This window comes from Tyto alba, unplaced genomic scaffold, assembly GCF_018691265.1.
Source record: "Tyto alba isolate M040663 unplaced genomic scaffold, T.alba_DEE_v4.0 Super-Scaffold_22, whole genome shotgun sequence".
NCBI classification, from domain to species: domain Eukaryota; kingdom Metazoa; phylum Chordata; class Aves; order Strigiformes; family Tytonidae; genus Tyto; species Tyto alba.
In genome coordinates, this window is record NW_024881296.1 from 37,374,543 (window position 1) to 37,399,277 (window position 24,735).

Sequence of the window (24,735 nt, forward strand, 5' to 3'; positions counted from 1 at the left end):
AAAAATATACATAGATTTTTGATGTAGCTTGCTTTGAAGAACAGTGTGCACGCCTGCCTGTGTTTGGGCTGTTCTTCTGAGTCAGTGCATCAGGAGTGGTCAGTGGATCAGAAGACTGAACATCCTGTGCATGTTTCTTAAATTGTATGAACTATGATGAACTCTTAGTGGCACATCCTCTTTCCATCGGGGGTTAGTCTATCACTGTCAAAGGTTAAAAATATCTTGAATTTTCAAAAATAGAATAATCTTTCTAGGCTGATGTAAACAATGGTAATTTTTTTGTATGAAGTAGCAGGAAGTTTTCAGTTTTCCCATTTACAAGTTTTACTGTAGGAGCACCTAGAGATTCTGGACAGGATTATAGTTTATTACTCTATCTTCTGTACCAGTTCTAAAGAACAGACAGTTTTTAACTGGGTGAGAGATGTTTTTGGAGTAAGTTTTTCATTTGAGAAGTGGTACAGTTAAAAGTACTTTCCCACTGCGTAAGTCATCTGTATGCACTCATACTTCCCTGTTGACAGTGATGTCAAGGTTTTAATTCTAATTAGCTCAGCTTGAAAAGTGAATTAAAATGCATTCAGAACTTATAGAAAGGGAGTTGGATTCACTGGGGCACTCAATCATCGGTTGTGGTTCTTCTCATATGTTAGAGAAATCTTCATAGCCTAAAGAATCCCAGTTGAAAAAAAAAAAAGAGTATTAAGAATTCAAATGAGATGTGCTGGTTTTTGTTTGTTTTGTTTGTTTTTGTTTTTTTTTTTTACTTTGGCAGTAGTAAACGAAGAACTGGCAAGTTCATGGTGCAGATACTTAGTAAAGGGAGGATGTAGATAAAAGGTTATCTAGTATAGTATAATGATATTTTTATTTAATTTTCTGTTTTAATGGGATTCTTAAAAGTAATAATTTTTAAATTGGACTTTATTACTGTGCCAAGTGTGTGTGTGTAATGCACACTAGTGGCTTGTGTAGATTATCTAAATTTCATGGTCTAAAATTGAGTAGGTACCAAGCTGCGAATTGAGATGTTTAAGCTTTATGTAACTTTCTACTTTAATGTATACACAATTCTGTGTGGTATAGTGTAGCTATTTTTCATCTGGGAGGAGAACTAAAAAAAAAAAAAAAAAAAAAAAATCTTCAGAATGTAAAGATCCACCCCCAAAATGCAGATATTTTCATGCTTATGTGAATCTGATGTCACAGATCCATGAAGGATCATTTTGGACTGGAGCTGAATGCAAGGCCAGACTATTTGCAGGTTTGGTGGACATGGGATCTTGGAAATCATGGCTTTTCTGTAAGTTTGGAAGTTGCACTGGAAACATTTGTTCTGTTGGATGGTACTGCTTGTGGAAGAACAACTTTCCTGCCCTGTCTAGACTAGGAGAAAAAAATACTCCTAATGGAAAAAAAAAAAAAATCCCTGGTGAAGAATACAATAGCACTTCTTGTGGAGGTAGTTTGGATATCTGTTGTCTAACACAGCTTCTAAAAAATCCTGAGTGAAGTGACTGAGGTCTTCCGTAGAACTGGAAGCATTCTGTCCCTATGAGAAATGGTCTGAACTTTATCTTATGTTGCTTTCTTTGTCCTTCGAACTCCCATCAGTGTCTCCAGCTTCACTATTTCTGGTCAGGTCTTATTACTGCCTCGTCTTCTCTCTCCTAATGGGGTTGAGGGACAAGAGCGGGAAAGCAAATCTGATTTGAAGTGGTCTGCAGGATAGTGGATCGCTTTCCACATTCAGACCTCTCCCTGAAACCTCTCTCACCTCCACCAGGTACTTAAATGATCTTACTTGATGGTGTGGGGACTATGGTAGAGGACTGCAGTACAGGATGCTCAGCTGGCTTAGCTTTACATTGAGTCCACAATTGACACAACTGTTGCAGTTCATTACTTTTTCTATTCTTTCAGTGTCAGTTCCTTAAAAAAAGGAAAGCGGTGAAAGGTTGTTTCTGGCCAGACTTCCTGTTTTATGGTCTTTGTTGTAACTTCTGATGTTACTAATGACTTAATTCCTTTAAAACTCTGGTCTTGCGAATCATCTTTTGGCTTAAAAAGAATGGTATATGGTATAAATAAGAGAAGAAACAGGCCTTGATTTATACTGTGGGATTCCTGCTTTTAGAAAAACATTATGAGATGGTGCTGTAATAGTTCTGTCCTCCTTTTCCTGGTAATTTTTTTTCTTCTATTGTTTTCCTTTGTAAAATGAGGTCTGGGAGAGTTGCATTGTTCTTCTAAACGTTAAGACTAACATCAGTAAGTGGTATCATTAAACTCTTGCAGGATATGAAGATGTGGCATATATGTAGACACAATGAGTTTACCCATGAGTTTAAAATTTTTTAATGGAAATGAAAATTAATTTAATTTTAAATGGAAATTAGGATGGAATATTTCAGAAGGTGAAGGATGAAAAATACTTAGGAGCTTCTACATTTCTGAAGTTTCGGAATTAAATGGGAATTCAAGTGTAGGTAGGAATATTATGAATACATATGAATATTTAGTTAGTTCTGGTAGGTAGCAGAGTCTAGGAGAATTAATAACACATGTGACTTACTGCCAAGAATTCTTGTTTATATGACTCTGAGTAGTATGCTCCCATGGGAGTTGTATACCCTTGATTTACAGTAAAAGTTGAAGAACGTTAATTAGACTGTTGCTTACATGGATGGGTATCATAGCAGCTGGGGGGAGGGAGGTAGGTGTGGGACTCGATGGAGAATGTGGCATATGTGGTAGAGTTCTGTGTTTCACAAGTCACGTATCAGAGAAGTATGGGGATATTTATATTTTTTTTTTTCCTCTGAAACTTACTGATTTGTGAGGCTGGTTAAATCACTCCATTTAGCTTTTATATTTGCTTATATAGATAGTTTCTTTAATATGCATTATATGAGAGTTTGTATGTGTGCATATATGTACAACACAGTTACCATGCTTGTTTTTCTAACATCATTAATTGTTTTGGTCTGTAACAAGTGAGAATATCAAATCAATTCTAAAAATAAAGTGCAGTACAGAAAGACAGGATAAAAAATATTTGGGCTTTCTGTTAGGAAAGCAGTTCTTGCATTCAGTGTTTATAATTATGTGATTGATACAGTTCTGTTTCCACTGCTCCACCATTTTAGTATTGTAATTCTACATGATCTACCAACAAATGCTAGCCCAGGATGTGAAAGGGAATTCAGCAGTGGTTGATTATAAAAATATTTTATGGAATGTGAAGCATGGTAGTTTTGATTTATCAAAAATCATTTGTGTCAACCTCCCTTTTAAAGCTGAAGTGCACTAATAGCCTTCTACTACTTGAGTGGTGATGTGAAGATCTGTATGTAGCTTCTAAAATTGCTACCTTTTGCAGTTTCGGATTTCATCCTGGTAGCATGGATGTGGGCTGAGTGCCATTATAATTTGCTATGCTAGGGATTTACTGGTACTATTAGGTAACACTGGAGAACACATTAGATACTGCATTGCGCAAAATGGCTCTCTTGTGTTTCTCTGGGGTGAAAGATGACTTAAATTATTAACATCATTAGACATTTTTTTTAATTTATTTTTTAAATACTTGTAAGTAGACAATTCAGACTGTGTGCTAAGGGTTATGGAGGTGACTTTTATTTCAGAGCCAGAGAGCAGGTCCTAGTAAGGCATTTCCTCCCACACCAGCTTTTATGATATACTTTGTTTCCTGCTTGTTTTGATCAAAAAGTAAGATCTGAAATCGAGTCTAGCTTTTTAAGAGTTCTGTTTTTAATTTCTGGAACATACTGTGCTAGTAGTACCACAACGGAGGTGTTTCTTAATAAGTTGGAGAGCAGAGAAGAAGCAGTTCTGTATTGTTTTGCGTGGGTCAAAGCACTGCTAATGTGGCTGGATACCATAGTGATGAGTACTATAAATACCCAAATACATGAGCCAACAACTGGAAATAAATTTATAAACACTAAATTCTTTCCATTATCAAAGACAGCAGTTGAAACATTCTCTGCTCTCCCACCTTTGTACTCATAACTGTGCACATTAGAAAACAAAATTGACATACAAATACTCTGTCTTCTAATTTTCATGGGGTGCAGAGTGAAGTGATCACCAGACTCTTCGACAGTGCAATTCTGATTTTTCATGTTCAAGCTTGTTATTTGTTTGTAAACAGTGAGGCCCTCTTCTGTTTTAATATTGTCTAGGAGTTAGCGGTCAAAAGACGGTAGCGTTACAGGTACTAGCACTTAAAATAAGATTGCAATTCTTACATCATATGACATGCTTTGTTTAAACATGAAGGCTATGCTCAGTCATTCTGGAGATTCAGTGGGTACTCAGGGGATGTGTTGGCATTGAACCAGCATCCCATTTAGATGCTATGTAAACCACGCTGTTGGGAACTGAGATGCCAGACTGGTTTTTAGAATTATGGTGATCAAACCTCAAAACTTCACCAAGGAAGGATTTTGTGTGTGCGTGCTGTATGTTTGTTCTGAATGCTTTAGCATATTTTATCTTGAAAGACTACAGAAATTATCTCAAATACGCAAGTTGGACTTTGGTTACAGTTCTGTTCTCTACAGAGCATCAAGTTTTTTAATCTGAGACTGTTTATATCATTTGTAGCAAGTGTTGTGTTTCATACCAGGGAAGATTGATTTGCTGGCCAAATGGTGCCTCACATGTATGTAAGCTGTCAAAGGAACTTTTGTATTTCTCACCCTGAGAGACCACTTTTAAAGCATTTATCACAATTAATGGCATACATTTTCTTGCTCTTATGATTTGGTTGGATTTGTCACTTTCATTTAATTAATGTGCTAATCCATAAAATTTCCTAAACTGTGGTGTCGTGGTTTAGGCCCAGAGGGCAACTGGGCACCACTCAGCTGCTCACTCCCTCCCTTCCCCATCAGAAGTGGAGGAAGAAGAATATGGAGCAGAAATGGCTTAAAGTATCTCTCTAAGGAGTGGGGAGGAGTAGCTCATCCGTTATGGTTACTAGAAAAAGACAGACTTGATAGGGGAAGAAAAGAAAACATCACTTTAATTCAAACGCTAACAAAGACAACACTGAACAGACAAGGTGGGACAGTGAGAAGCACCAACCACATCTGAAAAACCATCTACCCCACCCTTCCCTTCTACCCCGGCTCAGCTCTGCTCCGATCTCTCTACCTCCTCCCCCAGTGGCGCAGGGGGCAGGGGATGGGGGTTACAGCCAGCTCCTGCTCCTTCCTTCTTGGGATGAGGAGTGAATGCTGCACATCCCCCCCCCTGCTCCCCGGGGCTCCCCTCTCACTGCAGACAGCCCTCCAGGAACCTTCTCCCCCACTACCAAAAAACCACGCCACAGAAACCCAGCACACATGGTCACATCAAGGCATTAAACTCTATCTTCTCTCTGGCACAGGCAGTGGTGGAGAAACAATAACTTATAGAAATGAACTGCTAGTGAAAGAATGGAGAAGTGATAAACTGCTGTTAATGTTTTGATTTTTTTTTTTTTGTTTTTTTTTTTTTTTTTAGAAATTATTTGCAAAGCTAGATATTTTAATTTGGAAAAGATTGGATACTGGGTGTTATGCATTTCTTTCCTAGTTTAGTACCTGTTTATTTAAGCGCTGATTATAGTTCAAATCAAGTCTTCCATCTAGCCTTTTCAAAGGACACAGAGACCTTCAACTTTCAGAATATTTCCAAAAAAAATTGACATACGGGTTCAGATGAATAGCCTGTAACTATCATTACTTTACAGATGGACTACTAGCAGGTGAAAAAATGCTGGTAAGCATTATGATCTGCATATATGTTCCAGGAAAACCTCAGAGTAATAGTCAGATGGTAACATGCATGAATTATCAGGTGCCTTTTTGCTTTTGTTTGTTTGGTTTTGTTTGTTTGTTTTTCTCCAGCCTTTAGAATTATCTTTTGTGACTTCTTTGATGGTGGATATATAAGGAAGTATAATTCCATTCTGGATGGGAAGCTTGTTTTTTACAGTACAGAAATCCTCCTAAGGGTGTGAAATTTAGTTCTAAATACGGCCTCTAAATTAACACTGCTAATTTTACCAGTATATTCACATTTGCTCAAACTATCAACTGTCCTCCAAAAAAAGCAAAATTAAGGCCTTAGGGTGTGTGTGGGGAAGGTGGAGGTCTTGGAAGGAGGGTTGTTTATGGGTGTGACAGAAATGTGAATCCCTCTCCTTTGTTTTATGCTAGAGAAATTATGTATTAGAAATGGAATAACATTCAGTTACTGTCAGTCTTAGTGTCATGGCTTTACAGATGTGTTTGAAAAAACAAAATACCTAGAAGCTAAAGTCAAAATGGTGAAAGCCAAATGGTAAAGGAAAAAAGGTGCAGGAAAATTGAGTTGTTTCCACAAATGTTTGTTATATTATAATCAGTTTTGTAAGGTGGAATTCAGTAACTTTTCCATATCTTCTTCTTGCCACTGTTGCTTTCAGAAGCATTTCTGTTAGTAATAGGAATGTCGAATTCCTCTGGCAAGTATTAAATTTTTGGCTGCTGTAGGAAAACGCTGAGAATTCCAGGTGGGTCTTTCCCTCCCCCCTTCCCCACCTTTCCTTCTAGTTTATTCCTTTTTGTTCCATGTGAATTTGTGAAATTTAAAATATTTACATTATACCAAGGTAGCCAGTATTGCTCAGTGTAGAGACCAGTGGGTGGAAGTGGGTAAGGTTGACAAAGTGACATCAGGCTAGTTGTTGTAACACTTGGTCTCCTGTTTATTTGGGAAATAAGGATAATGATGCTTACTTTCTGAAGTATAAAAAGTGACTTCATCTGTAGGATACAGAGCTGTGCTCAGATCCAATTGATGGTTAATCTTCTGTGACCTGAGCTGGGTTCCAGATGGTGACCTACATGCGGAGTAGGCTGTTGATTTGTTATCAAAGACCTATTGTATCGAAGAAACTTTAACGGAAGGAGAGACTCTTGTATAGTAAATGAAAGGTAGAGTAACAGCTAAGAATTTAAAAGAAAATAGAGAGCTAGATTTACTTTTGCAATATTATATTTTGCTCTTCTGTGTATTTAATGTGGTTTTTTGTTTGTTTGTTTGGTTGGTTTTGTTTTTTTTTTTTTTTTAATGCGGATTGTGTTTGTGGGTTGGTTGGTTTGTTTGTTTGCGGGTTTTTGTTTTTGTTTTTTTCAATGTCTTGCCTTTTCCCAAGTCTTGGTAAGTAATTACGTAGACCAAGACTGCTAGGTCCTCAGCAGACCTATTTCAGTAGAATATAAGCTACTGTTAACATATTATTTTGTTACCATTTGAGGATCAGCATTTGAGGGGGAGACACTTCCCCAGTGAGCTAAATTATTCTTGAGGCAGTGGTTGAATTTTTGGGATTCCTGGGGATGATTTCTGGCCCTTGGAGGGGATTACTGCTTGATGCAGGCGTTGCCAAAGTGTATTAAGTAAATTGCTTGTGGGTACACCAACCACTTCAAGTGGTACGTAACGGTGGCAGCGCTGCGGCAGGCTGACTGTGTTTGGCGACCTGGCCTGACCTCACGTCTGCAGCAGGAGGAGGGAGACAGAGACAGCCTTGCTATGGAGCGGTGTGAAAGCCATCAAGCAGTACCCTCCTGCCTCGCTGGCCCAGTGGCAGCCTCACTGCTGTGGCTGCTTACAGCACCTGCTTCTGCCAGTGAAGGGATTTCTTCTTCCTTCTGGGTAAAAGCTCATACACATGCGCTCTTACTGTAAAGGAACCTGTGTGATACTTGGAAGGGTCACTCATTAAAGGGTTATCAAGTGTTAGAAGAGGCTGCCCAGGGAAGTGGTGGAGTCACTATCCCTGGCTGTATTTAAAAAATGTATAGACGTGGCATAGAAGGACATGGTTTAGAGGAGGATTTGACAGTGTTAGGTTAATGGTTTGAGTCGATGACCTTAATGGTCTTTTCCAACCTTAATGATTTTATTCTATGATTATGAGTTTGGGCTGGGGCTCCCAAAGTGAGAATGAAGAGGTAAACCAAGAGGATGATTACTATGTGTAAGGCTCAACTGGGAGAAATTAGTAGAGGAAGTGGGTTTGGACTATGAAGTTGGGAGAGAAAATGAAGATGAAGGTATGCCCTTCTTCCACACTTGCATAGCCTGGCATAGAGCTGAAAGCTGTTGCTCCCGCTAGAAAGCTATTCTTGGTGGGTTGTGAACCAAGATAAGAGATCCACTGCTTAGCGGTAAGCAGAAAAGGCACCAGATGAAACTCTAAATACTATATTTTTAAGTTTAAGACCATTTTAGTAGTAACAGGGATTAAACTTTCATAATGGTCTCAAAAACATATCCAGGAACTCCAGTCTCCTTGGAAGTTGTAAGTGGGAGTTAACCTACTAAAGTTAATTGGCATTAAATTGTAGGCTCTCTTTCTGTCTATATTTATGAATAAAATGTAAGGGATTGATGTACACCTTGGTCAGCAACAAAGTTTTAATGCATGGAATGATAGTGCTCAGTGGGAACCCTCAGTTTTTGCTCTGGTCGCCTGGGTTAGAGGGAATTAACTAACTTCCCTTGTGTGAGTCTCTACTTGCACGTGCCTCCTTTTCCCTTCATGTCTTAGGTGAGGTGGTTTCACCGCTGAAAAGCATCAGCCTACCTAATCTGGGAATGCTGTTGCTGGAGATGGCACCTGGGGTAAATTAGAGGGTTCAGATAATACAATTAAGTTTCCTTTGGAGCCTGAGAAAGTACAGCTTCTGTCTGTCTTGGTATAGGGAAGTTGGGGGGGGGGGGGGGTAAGTATATTCCTGCTCCTGGATGTTTTCTTACAGAGAACAAAAATACCTAAGGTTTTCCCTCTCTGGAGTGCAGGGGTGGATTTTTGTTCTGATGGGCGAAGTTACTCCTTTTTTTTTTTTTTTTTTTTTTTTTTTTTTTGTCATCTCTGGCTGGGGATGAAGAAGTAATGCCAGCAAGGGGGAGTATCTGGTGGCTGTTGGAGTAGATGGTATTTGGGGCATGGGTATTTTGCAGGTTCAGGAAAAAAAGGAAGACAGGTATATTGTGACATCTGTAGTATATTTTTTCCTTTAGCCATTACTTTTAATGAAGGTCCTAGGGGGATATTTGATTTCTGCATGTCTTCACTGTTAAGTGCTTGTTGTTGGGAAATGGAATTGGAAGCTGTAGATGTCCTTCATAAAAAGACAAATGCAAATTAAGATCTAGACTTTTAAAAAAAGGAGCAACCAACCACAAGGGGGAAAAAGAAAATAAAAATCTGTGTTGTGGTGTAAGTTTTCACTCGTACTTTTATTTCAGCAAAATTAAGTTGCCTGATTATGTGACTGCTGTTCTGGAATATTGCTTTATCCTCTTATCTGGGGGGAAGAAAATAGAACCTGTTAATCTAAAAATCTTTCTACTTAGTTATATAACTATTTCTTAAAAATAGCTCCAGATTGCTGGGAAAGATAGATACTACAAGGAACAAAATTTCTCTTTTGTTCAGTTTCTGCTCTTTTATATAGAGCATCCACATTTTATGCCTGCTGTTTTTTACTACTCTGTGGTGGCCAGTTGCATGTTACATGTACTTGTACAGTAGCATATAAACATCCTGTGGCACAGTTCTCTATCAGATACGGTATGTGTATAGTGGTAATAATAACCACCAAAGTCGAATGTTGAAGAGCTACACAAAGAGAAGGCATTGAGGATGGGGTATCTTTTTGTGTGTGTGGCAGTTACTGCTGTGGAAGTTTAACTTAGAAAATGATTATTTAGGCCATCGTTTATGATGTGTTTCTTGAAATCACAAATTTGACTGTGGGGGTGTGTGATATCCTTGGGATAAGGAGGCAAAATTTGTAAATTTTATGTAGTTCATAAATTTATTGTATTCTGGTAAATCAAGTTCATCCTTTTAAAACATTCTTCCATATTAACATGCTCAGTTTTTAATCTGAAGAGATGTTACATAAGTTAGGTTAGCCTTTGTCTTTGTAGATTGATTTAGCAGATGGCCACTGAAAGTTTGGACCAAGAGCAGTCATAGATAACTTGTTTCCAGTGAGTGATAGAGAGTAAAAGTTTTCTCCTGGATTAACCTGCTGTTTACTTTAGCCTCTCTGATCAGACAGTCTGTGACATCTTTTCTGCTTCAGCTAAACACCCCATAGCATTGTATTTGCCTCGTGCTTTTAATGAATTGGTACTTTCACATTTGTTTAACATTGGCATCTGGAATAACTGAATACAGTATGGAAAATGGAATAGACTCTTGCAGTAGTTGACTCTGCTGTAAGTATTTTTCTCTGCTGAATAACCTTTTCCTGTGAACTGTCTTTCACCTGCTGCTCTTTGAACTGTGTGCAACTTTGTTAAAGCTGTCCTTGTTACACAGGACTGATAGGTGACTTCATTTTGGAGTGTCAACATCCCACCTCTATACAGCGCTGGTCGTTACATTCCCCTGTTAAATCATCTTCATGATTCTCTGGGCTTCATGTGAGCGAGCTAATTTGACACAGATCTGGCTCAAGAGTAGGAAGTTATTAAATTTGTTTGAAGTTATTTCTGTTATGGACTTGTAGATTCCCCATCTGAGTATTATTAGCCTAGATATTGCTAGGCAAACTGCCACTTCACAGAAATATTAGTAGGCAGTACTAGATTGTATTAAATCTTAATCAGTTGTGTTAAGATCCCTTAAGCAGGATGGCCCTACTTGGTGCATATGTGATATGTTGGGGGCTTAGAGATTTTCATCTTTTCTTTTTTCTCTCTGCATGTATATATCTAGTGCATGATAAAACTTCAGTTTTATCACAGCAAATCCCAGGAGTTTTATGTCGCATTTGCTTTGTACAGTCTCCCTGAAGTCAACTGTTGCAAAACACAAAATGTTGTTACAAGTTTTTGTTAAGCTTTATTTGTTGAAACACACAGTAAAGTTTTTATTATTTGAGACTTGTGATGACTTGTAATTGTTATTGCCAAACAGCTAGTTTAAAGGAACTTTTTTTTTTAAGCAGAATGTGGATCATTTTACCGATCTGTTCTTGCACAAAAACCCCAGCTATGTATTTCAGGGGAATGTTTATTAATTTTTAATGAGAGACGGTTTGGATAACAGGTCGTTCTACCAAATGCCTTTTAATTTTGGTTAATATTGGGAACTTTAACCTCAGGCCTGAATGCAGTGGAACACAGGAGAAAACTAACACTTTCTGCCGAGCTTGTCTCTTTCCTGTATAGTGGTTTTTAAACTGATAATGTATGATCTCCAAAAAAGCAAATGTATAATCTCCTTTGTGTGCTTCATTCTGGCACTGATTCTGGTTTGATCACTTGTGTAATTCTGTGGGAAGATACTCAAATTGCCTCTTGTCATCTAACAAGTGATGGAGCTAGGAATTTTGGGTCTTGAAATGGCTACTGGAATGCCGAGATTCATCTCCCCTGAGCACTACAAATCATATAAAGGTGCTGTCCTTCCATGTGATCCACTGTATCATTTAATTGCTTGTCCTTGTTGCTGGAATCTAACAACTTAACTGTTGGGTTTTCGACAAGTCTACTATCTTGGAAGGTGTGGTGGGAAGCCTGGTGTTGGTGTACAGTGATGACTTCTCAAGTATGGGACAGCACATCTTAAATCAAAGCTGAAGAGTGTCTCCTGTGTCCTAATGTGAGTTGGTCAAAGAACAGTCTTCTAACAGAGTATTTCAGTACCCTAACTACTATAACCAAATTCAAAGTAGTAACTTTCACAGGGCATGTTCCTTATCAATACTGTATTCTGGGGACACAGGTAAACCTCAATGAAGCAAGGCAACCTTTTATGTGGTAATCTGATACTTAAATAGTATGAAAATAGAGAAATATGAGTAATTTTCATTATAAGTAGATACTTCTGCTCAGTGAAAAGGTATAATTTTCTCTTGTTCAGTGACAATCAGTTTCTGTATTAAGCTTTGTTAACCAAACTTTAGAATATCCTTGTTTCCCACTGCCCCCTTTTTCATATTATTTGAAAGGTGAGGGTGTTATCCTCACTTCTTACACTAAGTAGGATTGTTGCTACCTTATTACCTCTCTGGCAAACAAGGGAGAAGGTGAGTTTGCCAGAACGGTTGTGGAAATGAATGTGCAAATGGAAACAAAGAAAGTCATGAACTGTAGAGGAGGGTAGTAAAGATGGTACCAACTGGCCAGTTCATAGTAAGTTAGATGGAATATGTTAGTCAAGCTTCTGTTAAATTATTTCCATACATACGTAGTATTCCTCTTGTTTGTAAGGATGTCCGAGAAGCTGTTTACCTTTTGCTGGAACACAACCCTTACCTCTGCATTTCCTTCCTTGGATAAGTGTGTATGTTACCCTGGTACTTCAGTGTATAGCCTTTACTCTTGTCAACACTGCTTTCTGCTCTGTTTACTAAAAATCCTTTAAACTCCCTTTGTAGTATCTTTTTATTTCTGGGGGTTGTAGGAGGCCTGTGAGGCTGACCTACCATTTGTTCTTCTTCTATCTCTCTGCAATAACACAGCTTAGGGGTAGGAGCTTTTACCAGTATTTCATCATGCGCCTTACTCTGATACGATGCTGTTTGAAGAGAAGCAATATAAGCAACAAAATCGCATCGGTTTTTGAAGATTCTGTCTCAGCTGCAACCTCTTAAGTTTGTGTTATTCAGGGTTGGACTTTTTGTACTTTGTGAATTACTTTGATTATAAGTGACTTCAACCTCTAAAATGAGCGAGTTTGTAGGTATGACTTGTGTTCTTTTGGTATGCAACACAGTAGATTACAGAAAATTGTACAGGAATTAGTCTGAAATAAAGTAGAACTGACTTGGAGTTTGCTATCCACTTCTTAATATAAACCATTTCTGGTCGACACTGTTTTTGCTTTGAAGACATAGATGTGACACAGGCAACTCATTTTACTGGTGGTAAGTATTTTAGTACTTAACATTGTCTTATTTTAAACTAGTATTAATTAGTATTAAATTATATTTTGGCTCTAAGTTTTTTGCTATTCTTTTATTTTAGTTTCTTGTGATAAAACCACAGCACTTTGTAAAGAAATAATGTTTAGGAATTGTATGAGGAATTTGAGCCCACTTTCTCATACAGAACTGGTTAAATGTCTGAACAGTTCTCTCCTGTGTCTGCAGTGCTTCAGTTTCTGATACAGCTCTCTACTATGCATGCTTGTATTTATTTATTCTTTGGAAGAGTTTTATTTGCAGAGATTTCCTCCAGTCACTCACCTCTCCTATTTTGACATAGTAAGCATAAAATAATATGAACAGGTCTTCTAAAGAGAATGGTGAACATTTATTGACAGTAAAAAAAAAAAACAAAAAAAAAAAAAACAAAAAACAAAACAAACAAAAAAAAACCAACCAAAACAAACTAACTGAAGTCAAACTGTTCCTATGATTGCTACTGCACCCCGAAAAGGCATGCCTTTGCTTCCAGAGGTTGAAGAGTCAGTCTCTTCGGGGCTTTTTGCTGGGGCTGGCCTCCTGCCTGTCCATATTGCAATTTCTTAGTTGGCTCATCTGATTATCTGTGATGCATTAAGGCTAGTCCAATTTGTACAAGTAGGTAGGTAAGGGGGAACACACGTGTAGCATAAATACTGCTGTCATGGCACTTTGTCCCATGGCCTTTGTTTTCTGACCAATTCCCAGGGGAGTTGGACACTAATATTGTTGAAGGCAGCTGTTTTGGGTGAAGGTTTCTGGAAGGCAGCCACATGCTGGCCTGGTAGATTGAAGACTCATGGCCCTTTCAATCAGTCATACATTGGACACTGGAATTGCTTGTGGCTTGTTGCTGGGGTCCATGCAGTTAAGAGCTACAGAACTGTTCAGAGCAGCATTCAGAAGAACCAACAGCCTATAATGAGTGTAAGAACCTTTGTATACTAAACCACAGCCAGATTCAAGACCTTCAATTTGGATAATAGAGGGCTGACTTTCCCTGTTTATCTTTTGCTCAGTTAATAAGAATATTTCAGTTTATTTTCCTGGATCAGAGTAATCTATGTCAGAGTTTTGGGGTGTGGGAAGGGGGAGCAGGAAGAGGTGGTCAGCTGTTTTTAATACTGGTGTACTCCATGGTCAGGACTTTCTAAGTATAGCCTGGGTAAAGTGTCAAATTTCAAAGTCCTTTACACAAGGAAGGTTCTCTGTTTACAGTGGCATTAGATACACATCCATCTCTTAAACATATATGCATTTTGGTTTTTATTAGTATTGGGTAACTGTATTAGCTGATTGCTTTGCTGTTGCTTGATTATATCTTACTGGGAGCAGTGAAGAAATTGTCACATAGAGAAGTATATCTTGTAGATGTGGGTTCTTAAAGCACTAGCTCTACTTCTTAGCTAAAGAAGTTGTTCAGGGTTACAGTGAACCTCCTCTGTCTCTTGTATGTTATGACTGACTGCTGGACGACAGATCAGGATTTTAAGGATTGTGTTTGTATGTGGCCGGAGAAATGGCTTCAGATGTTTTCTTCTAGTTATTATGAATATAGTTGGCACTAGTGATTTAGAAAACATTGCCCAGGAAGATGTGTGTGAGTAGGAGACGTTCATTAACTTTATGTTGGAGGGTTTCTTTCTTCTCCCTCTTCTTCAGAAGAAAGTCTCTGCTGTGCTGTCTCCCATTTAAAAAAAAAAAATAAAAAAAATCTGTGATTAAGTTTTTTAATAGGACCAAAATTGCTTCTGTTATGATACTTTATGTGCCAGATACGCAGTAATGAAATAGTTCAGAAGTGTAACACAAGATAGGAAGAAAGCTGTATGAAATGCTCTTTGTTTTCTATTCCATCTGTTGCTATTATGTGGTAGAAACCTTGTAATGTGTTTTGAAAATACAGTTTTCCCAATTCTTTCTTATGTAGTTTGGGAAACCTATATTTCCGTTAACATACCATTTAATCAGGTATTAAAGTGTTATGCCTATTAGATAAGTCCTCTAGGGAACTTTGTGGTGGGCACAAAAAAAAAGTTCTTAGGATAATTGAAAAGCAAAATTTGACATGATCTTGATGCTGTTTAAAGGAAAACAAGTAGCAACTAGCTATTTTTTTTTTTTTCTCCTATCTCTAAGTTTTCATTAATGAGGGCAGTCTTAAGCATTGAAAGACTCTGGAGACACATAGACCATGTTTAAGAGTGTGTGTAAATACTAGCCCAGTGAAGTGAAAATGTGAGTAATGCTGAGAAGAGTGCACTTTTGGTTCTGAACTAGGCATTTGCTTACCCCCAGCTGTATGGAAGGGAAAAATCTGCTGTTTGGATGAAGTAGTTGTTGGCAGGATTTGGCCAGATGGACCTTGTTTCCGTGACTACAGAAGAAGTAATGTATTTTAAGCTTCATGGTGCTTTCTGGTTTATCTGTTACTTTCAATGAAATTTCTGAATTGCATGCTTTTTGTATTGTGAGGAGATGTTTCTGAATGCAGTCTGGTTCTCTTTCCAGCTGAGCCTGCAGTCAAGGCAGACCGAAGCAATATGCTCTAAGAAGAAGTGTGATTTTTCTCATATGTTTCAGTGAGCATTAATGGGAAGACTAATTAGGACAACTTGAAGCCAAAATTACTGTGTTTCTCTTTGAGACAAATTATCAGAGACATCCATCAGCTGTAGTTGGATGTACATGGCATGCCAAGTTTAAATCTAATCAGAGTTTAGAATCTGAAGTGAGGAAAAGAAGTTTAGATCTAACTCAGGGCTTAAGTTTAGAGTAGAACAAGGAAAAGTAAAGATCTACCATATATTAATAACTAATAAAAACAGGTGACGGAGATCATATGCTTCTCACTAATTGGTTTCAATTCTAGTTTGAAGACCATGTAGAAGTGACATTAAGCCAGTATTTCAGATGGAAAATTTTATATTAAATACTAGTATCATTTTTTTTTGGTATGGAACTGTATTTAGCTTTTACAGATACATGCATATAAATAGGGTTTTTTCTCTTACCTTGCAGATGTGACATTTCTATTCACAGAAATCTTCACAGCCTAAAACTTAAGTCCCCACAGTCAGTTCTCTCTGAATCCTAATACACTCTTGCTTTCTTTGGATATAAAAAAGCCTGTGCTTGCTTCCTTTGCAAGACTGACTTTGTACTATCAGATTCAGCTTCTGGGTAAGGTACAGTACAAAAATTATTTTGCTTGAGTGTTACAAAGGCAGCAGCCTCTGGCTAAGGAGTGCCTGTACAAGAAGAGGTGCCTTTCTACTGTTTTTTCTTTACATACTCTCCCTAGGAAAGTAGGAGGAAAGCCAGAGCCTCTCCCTGCTCTTCTACTGCATGCCCCCCAGAAAGCAGGACTCTAACACCGTGCTTTCCATCTCGTATTTATGTTCGAGACTCCAGCTCCATCATGCCATATACCTCTTTCACCTTCTTGTCACTGCTTTGATATCCACAGCCAGAGATGACAGAGTACCTTTATTTTTATCGCAGAACAGAGTTGGAAGCTGGCAGGTCCTGCTACACAGAGTAGCAAGATGTACCTGATTTGTAGTGATTATCTATGCAAGTGTCTACTGTGCTACAAGAGAAGACAGGAGGGCAGAGCTGAGAGAAGCTGATACTGCACCTGGCACAGGCAGATTGGTTACATGTGGTGGGCATATTACAATTTTGGGAACTTGTAGTGTTGCATATCACTGTCCCCACGGCTGCAATAGCTGTGGCCACAAATATGGTCAGAAAACTGTGATTCCTTCCACTTGAAAGGGGCTGTGTGGCCTTCTGTCTTCCTCTTTAATGTGTCCTACCTCTTGAGCAATATCAAGACAGAGAAAGCAGCCAAGTCAAATGTTTCTCTCTGCAGTACAGCGTTTTTAAGGAAGAAGTGAAGGGAGGAGGTAAAGTCTTTCATGTTGCATGGAAAAAATGGTACGTCACATTGATTAGCAACATGATCCATCAGGTAACAAGCTGGTAGTGTTCTACTCTCCATTTCACTTGATCCAATGTGCGCATCCTGTGTGTATTTTACGCCCATCATCAGCACCCTATGAATGACTCTTAAACTGTTGGCCCATTTCAACTGGGTCTGACAGTTTTGTTGTCTTAAAGTTCTGTAACTACTGTGGAAGTAGGCAGCTGGATAGAGGTGAGAGACAATGTTGTGTGAGGTTATGCTTTGAAATGGGGAGCATACACAGTGGGGCAGTGACTTATTAGGAGGCAGGAAGGCTTTAGCAAGAATTTCTACCTTCTTAGGAGCCTGAAGACAAGTATGTAATAAACAGATATCAATCAAGGAACTGATTATTATTTTGTGGGCTATAATGCATTTTTCTTATGGGGGGGTGTGGCTGTAGGGCTGTATTATTTTGTGTTGTGCTGCAAGTGCAAGGACCGAGGAAGGCTGGTCCCGAATAGGGAGGAGTATTCGTGTTGAGGGTTAGGATATTGTTATTTGGATATGTAGAAAAAGAAAAGCTGCTGTTTTTAAACATCGTTGCACCATCGTAAGCTCTCTTCTCTTTCTTATCTGTGGCATGGTATATTGAGTCAAATATCCTTTGAAAGTGTGCCCAATTAATAATTTTCTGGCTTTCACCAAATCACATTAACCTAGTGTAGCCATCAAACTGGATCTGCCAGTTGTACTTCTAGAGCAACTTCCTTTTTAATTGTCCCACTATGAACTCTTGTACCAGCTGACAAATCCTGAAGTAGTAATTTCTCTCATCCTAACCTGGAGAGAACTAAGAAGAGTGTATCTGTCTTGCTCTTGGCAAAAAGGATCCCAGAAGAATCTTTTAATTAGAGCAATTTCATTCTGTCTATCTGCCATGAACCTAACAAGCAATATGAGCTTGCTAAGGTCCAGCCATGTGACTTGGTGGGAGCTGATCATCTAATGAGAGGATTAGGTGTTTATTTCTGGTTGTCCACAGCCTGTGATGCTAAGCACGTGTTTCTGGGTGTGAGAGCTCTCAGCCAGTCCCCAGTGACCTCTCCTTTGCTGTTCTTGTCTTTGCTCTTCCCTCCCCTCCTGAATATCACCTCACTAGTTTCTCTGTTCTTGATATTTCAGCTTGGGATAGATTTAATAAGTTATGCTACACACAGTTTCTATGTGGTATTGTATTTGGGTTTGTAAGTAACACAGAACCTAAAAGGAACGTGAAATTTTTCAGAATCTTGTTTTTTAGCAAATCACCTGGGGAAGTGTCATGGTTTAACCCCAGCTGGCAGCTAAGCACAACACAGTTGCTCACTCATTCCTCTCCCCAGCCCCCTCCTGGTGGGATGGGGGGACAGAATTGGAAGTATAAAAGTGAGAAAACTTGTGGGTTGAGATAAAAACAATTTAATAATTGAGGGGAAAAAATATATAAGGGAAAGGAAAATAGCAGAGGAAAATAAAACCCAAGAAAGTGATACAAATGAAAACTGCTCACCGCCAACTGACCTATGTCCAGTCGGTCGCCAAGCAGCAACCTTCCTGCCAACCTTCCGCTTGTTCTGTTGCCGAGCATGATGTCATATGGTTTGGGATATCCCTCTGGTCAGTTGGGGTCAGCTGTCCCAGCTGTGTCCCCTCCCAACTTCTTGTGCACCCCCAGCTCGCTCGCTGGTGGGGTGGGAGGAGAAGCAGAAAAGGCCTTGATGCTGTGTGAGCACTGCTCAGCAAAAGCTAAAACATCCCTGAATTACCAACACTGTTTCCAGCACAAATCCAAACCATAGCCCAATACTAGCTACTATGAAGAAAATTAACTCTATCCCAGCCAAAGCCAATATAGGAAGCATAGTTTGAAATTGCTGAGATCCAAAAGAGATGAGCATTTCTGCCTGAGAGGCCATCGTTAAACTGGCTCATCTCCAGCACTGCCATTTTACAAAGTGCATTTAGTGAATTGTTTTGCCTTTAAAAAGTGAGAAGAGGGGTGATGGAAGAGGAACCAGCCGTGAAGCTCCTGAATTGTGATATCACTACCATTTGTCATATAGAAGCTATTTAATATTATGTGGGGTGGGGGAGAAATCCAGCCTGTCACCTTAAAGCTGGGGAATGAATGCCTTCTGCTCACAGCCTGAGCGTTGTATCTGGAGCTGCTGTTGCCACCTCTTAATACAGTTCCCTTTTTGTAATGATGATGTCTGAGCAAAATAAATTTTAAGATCTTGCACTTTAGTAGTCTTCCATTCTCATAATCTTGAATGGTTTAGAAGACCCCATTTTGTCAAGAAACCGGTTTCTTTCAATTTTTGCATTTCACTTTGAAATTGCTGTTTTGTCCTCTGGGCACTGATGTTAATATGAGTTCTGTATTGTACTTATTTACGTGGTAAATCTCTCTTCCCAGATCATTCAACTTCAAGTGGTACATCCTCGTTTAAGCCCAGCCGATCACTGCTTTCTATTCCTACTGCCCATGTGATGCCGTCTAATGCCAGTTCTTCACTTTCCAAACACAGGGAAGCTTTCAAGTCTGATGGCTCAAAGTGGAATACAAGCTTTGTACGGTCAGGAGGAGGCAGAAATCAGGGTGCCCTGGACAATTCTCTAGACATGAAAGATGCAAGACCTGTAAGAAAATGGTCCTCCTTGTCTAAACTCAGCTCACCAAATACCTTCAGCCAAGATGGTAGTAGTCATTCAGTGGATTCCAGGGCTAGTACAGACAAAGCGGTGTCGCCACAACTAAGGACAAATGGGCCAAGTTGTTTGCATGATAGCATGGAGTTGCTAAAAATTGAGGACAAAGAAGTGGGGAAAAAACGATCTTCTCTACTGGACTGCAAATACAAATTTGAAACATGCAGCAAAGATGATTTTGTTTCAGATTCCTCAAGTAGGAGACATGCCTTAGACTTGACCTACAGTGCCTTACCTGAAAGTAAACCTACGGCAGCCAGTTGTGAAGCTTTCGGACAGAGATACACCACTCTGGGACAACAGGCTGTGAGTGGAGCTCCCATACAGCCAGCAGTGAGGACTCAAATGTGGCTTAAAGAACAGTTACGTGCAAATCCCCTGGACTGCAGGACTGCTGAGGAGCCCTACGGCGTAGCTGCATGGCATGTGCAGCATGAAGATTTTAGAACAGGAGGTGAACAGCCTCCGGTGCAGGTAAGGCTAAAGCTTGGTGTTTGCTGCCCTCATGTGGCATAATGCATTATACCTGAGGAATAATATCAGGTAGTTTTTTATTAAATAGGAAGGGGAACAGGTCCTCTTAAACAGGTGATGATGTTTTTAAACTTTGATTGGGGATGCTGCTGCTGCTTGTTACTCAATATTACCTCAATGCCAACAGGTTTTTTTTTTCCTAGCATCTGCTTACAGTTTACTCTGATTCTTTGTGTCTGTCTGCATGAGACTAGCATCTCTTTTTCTGAAACTGGGCACAGTGAGAGGTTCATCACATAACATTTTCAGTAGTTAAGTCAGTCTTTGGTCACAGTGTACTGGGGGAAATATGAAGGTATTTTGATCTGAATGGGTTTACAAAGAGGCTGCATTTATGCATTCAGCAAAATAAGAATGACGGGCAGAGACGAATAATAGCATCACTATAGCACTTAAAAACTGAATTCAGTTTGATATTACTGTTTATTTTTTAACTAATTAGAATCAACTAATAGTAGTCAGTGAATCTGGTTTATTTAAATAAAACAATATATGGGTTTTATGTGTCATACTTGAAGTATTTTCATATAGAAAACATCAAGCAAGTAGTTGTAAGAGACAGACAACCCTTTCTAAAATGACAAGTCACAATATTTAGTTCCAGCTCTTCCCCTAATGGGAAAAGATAGCTTGTGAAGGAAGGCAGTATTTAAAATCTAAATGTTCAGGTTTATCTATGTAGGTAAACCTGTCTTGCCAAAAAAAATCCCAAAGAGATTAAAATATGTAAATTTTCCTGAAAGGCATCATGAGGCTAGGCTAGGATGTTATCTGAGCGGAGATAATCTAGCTGTATGTGCAAATTACCTGTTTTCTCTAGCCTGAAGATATATTAAGTAATTTGCAAAGAGTTGTGCTCAAATTTTGTTGTTTCTTCCATTGTATAGTTAAAGAAAGACTGACAACCTTAGATGTTTTCGAGATCCAGTTTTGCTATTAATGGTGATCTGGATTTTTTTTAATTAAAAAAAAAAAATTGAAGCCAATTAATATGGCCAAACTAATAGTAATTCTTGAGGGTCTCTCTAAAAACCCAATCCTTTATATTACCCTTGCTACTACAGAAACCTTCATCTTTCTCTAAGCTTCCTGAAGATTTCGATGTTGAGATGTTACCCAGGCAGAGAGCAGAGGCTGAGGGGTCCTCTCGGAGCCGGAGCGGCAGGAGCTGGCTCCCTGGTGAGGCTGGGTTGGGGGCACTGCCGGCCACGCTCCTGGCAGCTACCGGTGGCCTTGAGGAGCACGTGAAGGGTTTGGGAAGTGACAGCAAGGTACTGTGGAGGGGCTTAGTCCATCCCATCCTTCAGGTCTTCCTGAGCACACGAAGAGATGTGAGACATGGAGCTGGCTGCAGCTGTCAGCGGTGCTGTCTGACGTGTGCGTGCAGATTACTGTGCCTGGTGGCCCTCCTTTTGGGTTTAAATATATATTCAGAGTAAGATTTATTTAATCCTTTCCTTCGTTTAGATACATTGTTATAGGTAGATTAAGGCCAATCACATCCAAATATGGATTAATGAATCTTTATTAGGGTAAGAGAGCAACTGCAGCGCTGGGGTGGCCGAGGAGTCGCAGCTCCGTCCAGGCTCACCAAATTAAGTTTCAAACCCCCTTTTCTCCACCCAGCTGCCGGCTTCAACACCTTCAGCACACCTCGTGGCTTCTTCTACAATCTTATCTTCTTTCTTCAGTCCTGTGGTCAGGTACACCTTGTCCTTCAAGTCTGGGCCATTTTGCAGCTCCTTTGTCTTTTATGGCTCAGTGGTTTCAGTTCCTCTCTTATTTCAAGGACAAGGGGGTACCAGAGATGGCCCATTCTGTTCTTTCTCAATCCATTGCAAAGGAGTTACCACCCTTTGATATGGATCATCTGGTGAGCATCCCAAGAGGGGGGGCTGTTGGGTTGGTGTTTCCTCAGATCGATTCCCCCCCTTTTCCCAGTAGTAAAGTCTTTTACTTTTCTTAAAATTTGGATCATTGTACTAATAATAGCTTTAGCCTAAGAAGTAATTGTTTAATTACTTTTAGCGAAAGCAAAATTCTTCTATTATTTATCACATACATGTCTCTTCATCACGTTTTATGAACCTTTAACGACACGTTGTTTAGGATGGGTGTCTTTAGAAACTCTTATGATTAGGTCAAAACAACTCCCAGCTTTTGTTTTACACGTCTCACAAGTGCTTTGTCACTCTGACTGTGTTTAAATACAGCGCCTCCTTGTTGTATGGAGGCAAAGTTTCATGTCTGAACCAGATGAAGTCCTATCTGTATTAGTGGTGTTATTCAAAAACAACTGTTCCTGCAGGCATGAATGCTGAGCTGTGTTTTGAGGACAGAGCCAACAGGGGGAGCACAAGCATTATTTATCTTTTGGCCTGAATTCATAAAATGCTGCTGCACCTTTTCAGGTTTTGAGATTGTAAGATTATAGGATGAAGTTCTACCTAAAACTATTTTTTTTTTCCTTGCTCCTGTTATTTTTATACCTGTATCGGTATTGATATATATGTTACGTGATCCGCCTAGCCTCTGGCTTAGGGAGCAGTGATCCTGTCGGCTTTCCAGTCAGTCCTGGAAATCAGAGGAAGTCCTTGAAGCTGTGGCCTTTGCTCTATTTACGCTGGCTTGCTGCTTGATTGTGAGGGGGGGCCCCAAGGAGTCTGACAGTAATTAAGGGTGCAAGGGGTGGGGAGGAGGTTCCTGGCAGCTTTAGCAAGCACCGTCATTGCCATGATGTGGAGTGGCGTTTATGGGCTTTGAAATGCGATCTCTTACATTTCCCTACGTAAGAAGATACGGTTGTGAAACAGGACCCCGAGAAACAGCAAGTTAAAGAGTGTGCAAGAGTGGTGAACCTTTGGGCTCTCACAGGCATCCTCTGCTGGTCCCCCCCCCGCTTGCCCTGTCTTTGTGCCCAGAGGTTGCAGCTGTAAGGGGGAGGGATGCCAGAAGAGATGAAGAAAAAATGGTTCTTCCTGTCTTGACACCTGTTTTATAAAGAAACCTCTTAGCTTCACTGAGCCATGAGTTTTGTTTTGTTTGTTTGTTTTATTTTAAATCACCCTACGCCCACCTGGGAACTGATATGCTGTTGTTTAAGAGAAACAAATAAAACTACAATCCTAAATGGAATATATACCTAGAAAAGAGAGAGAGCAAGCAGAAAGTACAAGATTTTGCTAGAGGAAACTGATGATTTATAAAAGGGGAAAAAGCCACAGTTCTATAGAAACTTTTATTTTCCTTTTCTTCCTAGTGGGCATTATTTTTGCTCTTATGCTTTTAAGAAGTATGTGTGCTGATGGAAATGCAGTGGTTTTTACAGGACTGAAAAAATTTAGTTTATCATTTTACTTGAAAACTACTATTGCCATGAACAGAAAACAAAATTAACTTTCCTTTTAACTGACAATCTTGACCGGCTTTGTGTATCTTTAAGGTTGGCTGGTAGGAGGAGAGACAGTAGAAAGCAGCTATTGCTAATGAAGTAAGAATAGACTGCAGCAATTTTCTGAGTTGATTTTGAGGACTGAGGGTTCAAGAGCAGCTGTTGGACTTAATAATACAGTCTACAAATAAATTTTTATGCCCTCACATACTAGTATATATAGTTTACCCTGCAAAACTCTGAACTAGAGTTTATTTTTATAAAATCAGACAAGCTTTGAATTTAAGTTTACTGTAAAGTATAATGTATTATGGCCCTTAAAAGCTGTTCCAAGGTTAATTACTCTCAAAATTAAGATTCTCTGCTTCTTTAATAGTCTGAATTTGACTGAACTCAGCATCTACCTCTTGGGGTTTCATTACGCTTTGCTCCCGAAATTAAAAAAAACATATAAATGGCTTTTCCATTCCAATTGTAAACCATCATTTTAAAAGTAAAATGTTTACTGCGCATTGTAAGGGAAGCTCACAGTGTTGGGTAGAAGACCTACAGCTACGTCAAGATTCTTTTTCAGGACATGCTCAGGTTTGCAACTACAGATGCTGAGGATCTTCAGAGAAAGTACATTGTTCAGCTGTGGGGGTGATGTTTGTACATTTGGGAAATAAATCTCCAAGGAGGATTTGATCAATGGTTATTGTGTAACATCATGAGTTTGTATATGAAAATTCTTATCTCTAGCTAATGTGCACTGTTTAATGTATGCTTTTTGAGGATAAAAGTTTTTCTACATGTTTCCAAGGAACAGATTTTAATAGTACTTCAATGAAAATAATTTCCATGCAGAATTTGTATTTTATCATATGCTTAACTATTTTCAATCTACAGCTGATCTTTCAGCAGACACGACCATTGTAATACCTTTTTTCTTTTTTTTTTTTAATCCCCAAAGTAAGGAAGTGTGTGATTAGATCTGTGTTAAAGGAAAAGTGCTTATAATACATGACAGTGGTTCCTGTTTACTGAACTGTGAGGCCATACAAGTCTGGGTAAAGCAGCTGTATGTTTTAATGTCAAGGCATTTCTTAAAGCCTGATCCTATTATCTGTCCTATCATCTGAATGCATCTAGGTACGTACTGTGTGCTAGAC

At 39.2% G+C, this 24,735-nt stretch overlaps 1 protein-coding gene across 8 annotated transcripts in view; it reads left to right on the forward strand.

Annotated features, from left to right (window-relative positions):
- CEP85L (centrosomal protein 85 like) overlaps nt 1-24,735 on the forward strand; it is a 157,928-nt gene that overhangs the window by 64,010 nt on the left and 69,183 nt on the right. For 6 of the 8 annotated variants that reach the window (XM_042795749.1, XM_042795748.1, XM_042795746.1 and 3 more), the window contains one exon: nt 19,367-20,133. In XM_042795749.1, the coding sequence (XP_042651683.1) occupies nt 19,367-20,133 (767 nt within the window). Of the gene's footprint in view, nt 1-8,617; nt 8,692-13,158; nt 13,923-19,366; nt 20,134-24,735 lie in introns of those variants that run through there. The other 2 variants (XM_042795752.1, XM_042795753.1) reach the window with 2 other exon arrangements.